The 5,877-nt window shown below is 55.9% G+C and overlaps 1 protein-coding gene across 1 annotated transcript; it reads right to left on the bottom strand.

Moving 5' to 3' along the window:
• Positions 1-781: 781 nt before the first annotated feature.
• Positions 782-5,635, bottom strand: LOC138093591 (melanoma antigen preferentially expressed in tumors-like). Its single transcript, XM_068989638.1, is given in 7 exon segments — positions 782-1,490; positions 3,101-3,219; positions 3,221-3,603; positions 3,606-3,713; positions 3,994-4,180; positions 4,182-4,295; positions 5,600-5,635. Coding segments are annotated over 7 exon segments (1,656 nt in total).
• Positions 5,636-5,877: the final 242 nt, after the last annotated feature.

Here is a 5,877-nt window from a genome sequence, read left to right on the forward strand (position 1 = left end):
CTGGAAAAGGGAACGGCTACCCACTGCAGTATTCTCACCTGTAGAATTCCATGGGCAGAGAAGTCTGGCAGGCTAAAGTCCATGGGGTCCCAAAGAGTCAGATACAGCTGAGCAGTGGGAAGGTGGGCACGGGCTGGTGGGCCCCAGAGGCTCCCAAAGTTCTGCGGGGGAATACCCCCCGGACTCCGGGCCTGACGCTGCACAGTGAGCCATCTTGGCACTGCCCAGGGTCCGAGATGGAGGCTCTGCGTCTGCTGGATCCACTGAGGAAAATGCTCGAGTCCAGGCCCTAGGTGGGGGTAGCAGTGAGGGTCCCTGGGAAGAAGGTTCCCTCCAGCGGTGCTCGCTCCTGGACACTTAGTTCGTCCCAGGCCCTGAGGATGCCCCTTGTATATGATGACAGATTGAACAGCCTCAGAAATAACTGGAAATGAGAACCACAGGGAGTGGGTAAATAGTGCCCTGACCTCCTGTAGCTGATCCTTGCCTGTCAGAGAGCATTTAGGCCCCACTCACGCTCAGGCCCTTTTATTTAACCACTCACAGGAGAGTCATGAGCTTAAAGGGGAGAATCATGGTCACAATCATGGTCACAGATCATGGAGGACACCGATTGACTGACGCTGGAGTTCCCTTTATTTCCCTGTAACAATCCAACACAGGGGTAACAACCCCATCAACCTCCCAAGCCCAAATTCCCCCTCCAAAATTCAGATTCACATTTCTAACTTTGTAGGAACGCATCTCCCCAAAAATCCCACCAACCCCTCCCCCGCCCACTCTAAATCACCTTCCCTTCCCCGCGTGCCCGGAACAACTGTCTGAGACTGTGGTTTGGGTTCCTTCTAGATGCGCTGAGGTCTGGGTGGCAGTGTCCCAGTGCCGGGGTGGGACTAGGCTGGGCTAGGCGGGCAAAGCACGAGCACAGGATGGGCTCGGTGTCGGTGTCGTAGACGATCTGCTCACCGCAGTGTGGACAGGGGTTGGTGCTGAACGAGACCATGCTGTCCCAGAGGCTCACAGAGGCGCAGAGCAGCTTGTTGAGCCGGGCATGCAGCTGAGCCAGGCGGGCCAGGTGCAGGGTACCGCGCACATCCTCACAGCTCTCCAGGGGTGAGGGACACAGCACCAGGCTCAGCTTGCTCAGCCCCTCCGTGTGGTGCAGCAGGCTCTCCAGCATGGCCATGGAGATGGGGTTGCTGCAGAAGCTGAAGGTGGTGAGCTGGGAGCAGGGGCTCAGGGAGGGCAGGAGGGCGCTGAACTGGGAGTCCATGATGCCACAGTCGTACAGGTCCAGGTCCTGCAGGGTGGCCGAGGTCCTCTCGATCAGGACCTGCAGGGGCTCCAAGCTGGGGCTGGTCAGGTTGACCCTGCCGAGGCCCAGGTCCTTCAGCAGGCTGACGCTCGGGCACTGCGACAGGTACGTCAGGTCTCACTCCAAAATCAGGCAGTTGATGATCGACAGGGTCTCCAGAGGGGTCTTCAGGCACCTGGGGAGAGACAGGGCAGTCAGTCCCAGGGACGGAGGTGGCGGGCGGAGGGATGTGGGGAGGAGAGGCCTGTTTCACCGGAACACAGGGCATCTCACTGGCTTCGAGCTGGCCTCTCACCTTCTTGACGGGAAGGCAGGGGGTCTTCCGGGGGGAAGGTCATGCTCACATGGGTATGACCTCCTCCTGCACAAAATGTTGAACTATTTTCAATGTGGGAAACAAACAGTAATCAATGTTATTTGCCTATTTCAGCTTACTAGTGCCGCGGCCAGCACAAGCAAGAGTCGCACCTGCAAAGGGAGAGAACGGAGCGTCCCCGCGTGGAAAAATAAGAGAGACAAAAGATGGGGTTGAGAGGATCAGACCCACTATGTCTGATGCCTTCCTTTATTAGGCCACGGTATTTATAGGGTAAAGTACGTGACTTAAGACATGTACAAGGTTATTCTTTAATCTCAAAATACAATCACCAGACCCCTACCATTGTGTACAGAATTCAATAAGATAATCTATCTTCTAGGACATGTTGCAGGAACAAGACATCCTGGAGCAAGACGACCTGGAGCCTTAAGGGCTACAAGAATTCTTGAGGGTGGCGGGACAGGGAGCTTAGGACAACGCCTAAGGCTCTGCATACCTGCGGAGCAGCTCCCAGGACTTAACCCTTCACGGGCCGTCCCCCGCATACTAGGATTTGGTTAGCAGGAATTAAGGTGTTTTTACAGGACACGACTAGTTGAAGTCAACAGCAGGCTGCATGCAGTGGGCATGGGCTGCTGGGTCCCAGCAGTTACAGACGATCCCTGGGTGAATATCCCCCAGATACTCGGGGGCCACAGACCATCCATCACCACCTGCGATTCTTTCTTCTCTTTCTTTCTTTCTTCTGATTTCTCAGTGAACATATTTATTCCTAGTGCTTGGAGTTTGCAGCTGCCCAAAAGGGAATCAAGGCAACTCATACAGACAGATCAGGCTGCATCCTCTCAGCCTCTCTCACTGTGTTCAAGGCAGAGCGATAACCTGTTACTGAGGATTTCCTGTGTATTCAGAAGTCTTAGAGGAAAATAATAATCATAATTTGGACTTAAAGAGATTGGAGCCGCTTCAACAACGATGCTCATTTGACTTTTTCTCTTCTCTGGACTGCTTAGGAGCCACAATTTTCCCCTCCTGATCCCTTCTGGTCATCTCCAGAATCACCCACTTCCCACAGCTCACCTGGAGCCTAAAACAGCTCAGGACAGAAGTGGCAGGTGGGAGGGAGAGACAGAGCTTCGGACTTCTTACCTCACGCCTGATGGACCAACGTCCTTCTCGCTTAGTTATCTGTCTTCGTCTCAGCTAAGACATCACTCTCTCGCAAAGAGTTCCCAAGGGCATCACACCTGACCCCCGCTATGCGGACTCCCAGCAAGAAGTCCCCTTTGACAGCATCTAACCTGGGCCACGCCTCTGACCCTGACCAGGGAGGTGACCTGACAAGACGCCCGGGGACAGAGCAGCAGCATCCTGAGGACTTCCGAGCAGCCCAAGCACCCTGGCAATGTCCCCAGCAGGCACGAAATGAAAGAGGCCCGCTCTGGTCTGTGGAGCTGGCGCCTCACCTGAGCACCTGGTGCAGCCGGCCCTCCAGGAAGATGGAGTCCAGGCAGAGCTCCTGCAGGTGGGGCAGGCTCAGGAATGGGGAGGTGAGCTGGCCGACGCAGTGCTCCTCCTGGTCGGGGTGGGGTGTGCGGCAACACGTGGCCGTGAGACAACAGCAGCCGGCGCAGGCTGCCCATCCGGCCCAGGTGCGACACAAACCTGCCCACCGTGGCCAGCTTCCAGGTGCAGTTCACCTCCAGGTCCTGGACGGAGTCCAGCCGCACCAGCTTCAGGATCCTCCTGATGCTCTGCGTGGGCATGGCGAAGATCCTCAGCTTCCGGCAGCGCAGGTGCAGCAGGCCCCTCCTCTGCTTGGCCTTCTTCAGCAGGTAGCTGAGGGTCTCATCCAGGGTGTCCTCCTTGAGCCACAGGTCGACCAGTACCTCCATAGGGGCCCGCGCCGGCTTCAGCCCCGCCTTGGAACCCTCCACCCTGCGCCTCTTCTGCATCGGCTGGGCTGGCTCGGCTCCAGCAGCGAGGACACGCTGGCCTTGATGCCAGATGACACGGTCCAGAAGTCCTGGTGGGCGTTCCAGCGCAAGTCCAGCACCTGCAGCTTCACCACCTGTGGGGCTGCAGGGGACACGCTGAGCTGTGCAGAGGCCGATGGGCACCGGGACCCGGCGGAGGCTCTGCACGCCACACACCACAGCTCCTCCGGCTTCCGGGTCCCCCTTGGTCCCCACTTTAAGGGACACTGGGGGGCCCACGTGCCTTTTGTCCCCTCTGCCCCTGAACCAGTCCTGTACACGGGAATGCCTGTTCCCAGGTGACCCGTCATCCTCCTGCCCTGGCTGCGTCTTGCTCACACCCCCAGGCCCCACCAGTCTGCCAGGTCGACCTTACCTGGGGCTGACCTCCTGAGCAAGCAGGACGTCCAGGCCTTCGAGTGCAGCCTGGAAGGTCTCCAGATGAGGCTGGTGGTCCTTCATCACAGACCCCAGCGGGAGGCAGGGGGAGGGCCACGCCTTCAGGGCCTGGGTGTGCCTCCCGGCAAAGGCCGCCGTAAACAGCGGCGGGAAGAGCTCGATGGGCAGCTCCCTCCAGGGCCGCAATGGCCAAGGCCTCATTCCACAGCAGGCTCTGGCCAGCCAGCTCCAGGAGTTGGGGCGGGGCCCGGACGCCCACCCTGAAGAACCTATTCCAGAACGAGTCCTGGGGGGATGTCCTAGAGCAAGGGGTGGAGGGGCCTCCTCCAGCCAAGGAACCAGGGAGACCCTGCTGTCCCTCCACCCTCAGGGAACCCAAGGCAGGGTCAGAGACTTCCTGTGGCCACAAAGTCACAGCTTTGGCCCCACTGGCACCAGGACAAGCAACTCTCCAGGCAGCAACAAAGGGACAAGGTGACCTCTTGCCCCATCCCGTATCTACCGGCTGCTGCATTTAATCCCAGCCCTGCTGGCCGGTAGGTACCTAGGAGTCTGACAGCTGACCCCACTCTCTTCAGAGAAAGCTTCTGATTATTACTCAAGGGCTGAAAACAGGAATAAGGAGTTTAGCCCAACACGGCCTCTCTCTAAACTCCAGCCAATAACTCACGCAATGGGTGCTGTTATGTCACTTAATAAAAAGACGTATCCTTCACTGTGCGTCTCTGCTACAAACGTTATTACCATTCAGTTCAGTGGAGCAAAGTTCTCACATTCGGAACAAAGCCTCCACTCTTTAAAATATTCTACAGTTTTTTTTTTTTTTTATTCCATGGAATTAAAAAACAGATTTTAGCTTTTAAAACAAAAAGAAACCCCAAAAACCCTTTAAGCTAGTAAAATTACAAAACTGTAAAATGATATGAACTCTAATCACTGGTAACAAATTAAAATGTAAAATGTCACCCAAATCCCTAATTAGATGCCTTGCATTGAATCAGTCCAGTGAGGAGGACTCTGCTGTCGCTGCAGGGGCATGAGTATCCCCACCAGGGAGCCATGACCCCAGATGCTGCTCGGCGCGGCCCCCTCCCCTCACTCTCCCCCCACCCTATCCCATGCCCCCCCACCCCCCCTGCCAAATTCTATTTGGTTAAGAAATATTGTAACGGTCTGTACAATTGGCGACAATCAGAGAAGAAACCAAACTATCTGGGATAAAGGTAAAACTGCACGTAGAAGCGAAAGCAAGGCGTGCAACTGCCAACGTGATGGAAAGGCGAAGAAAATTCTCAGCAGGATCCTGGCCAGCGTGGCCTGTCCCGTGAAGGCCCCGGCAGGGACGGCTGTCAGAGCCCGAGGCGCCAGCATGGGGCAGTGTGCTCAGGCCTGAGTCCCTCTTCTCCTTCCACGACACGCTTTCCAGATTCCGGCTGCAGTTTCCATTTCTGGCTAACATGCTGTCTTACTATCTTGCTACTAGGTCCCCATCCAGCTAAGGCTGAGTGGGTTTTTTACTTTCTCACTACATACAACTGATGGGATCCTACGTCTGTTCACAAAAGCAAAATATAAAAGAAGAAAACCAACCTGAAGGTACATTCGTTGGGGGAGTCTGGGCCACATCTAAATCACCCAAATGGTCACGTTCAGACAGCTTTGTGCGGATGGTGGTGTCACCCCAGAAGGAGAAGAAACAGATTGAGATTCCCGAGTATCACACAGTCACTTACCTTTACGCCAGACAGCGAAACACGTGCCCACTCGCGGGGGAGCAGAAGATTCCCGAGGATCACACAGTCACTTATCATTACGCCAGACAGCGAAACACGTGCCCACTCGCGGGGGAGCAGAAGATTCCCGAGGAT

The sequence above is a fragment of the Capricornis sumatraensis genome, chromosome 17, assembly GCF_032405125.1.
Source record: "Capricornis sumatraensis isolate serow.1 chromosome 17, serow.2, whole genome shotgun sequence".
In the NCBI taxonomy this organism is placed as follows: domain Eukaryota; kingdom Metazoa; phylum Chordata; class Mammalia; order Artiodactyla; family Bovidae; genus Capricornis; species Capricornis sumatraensis.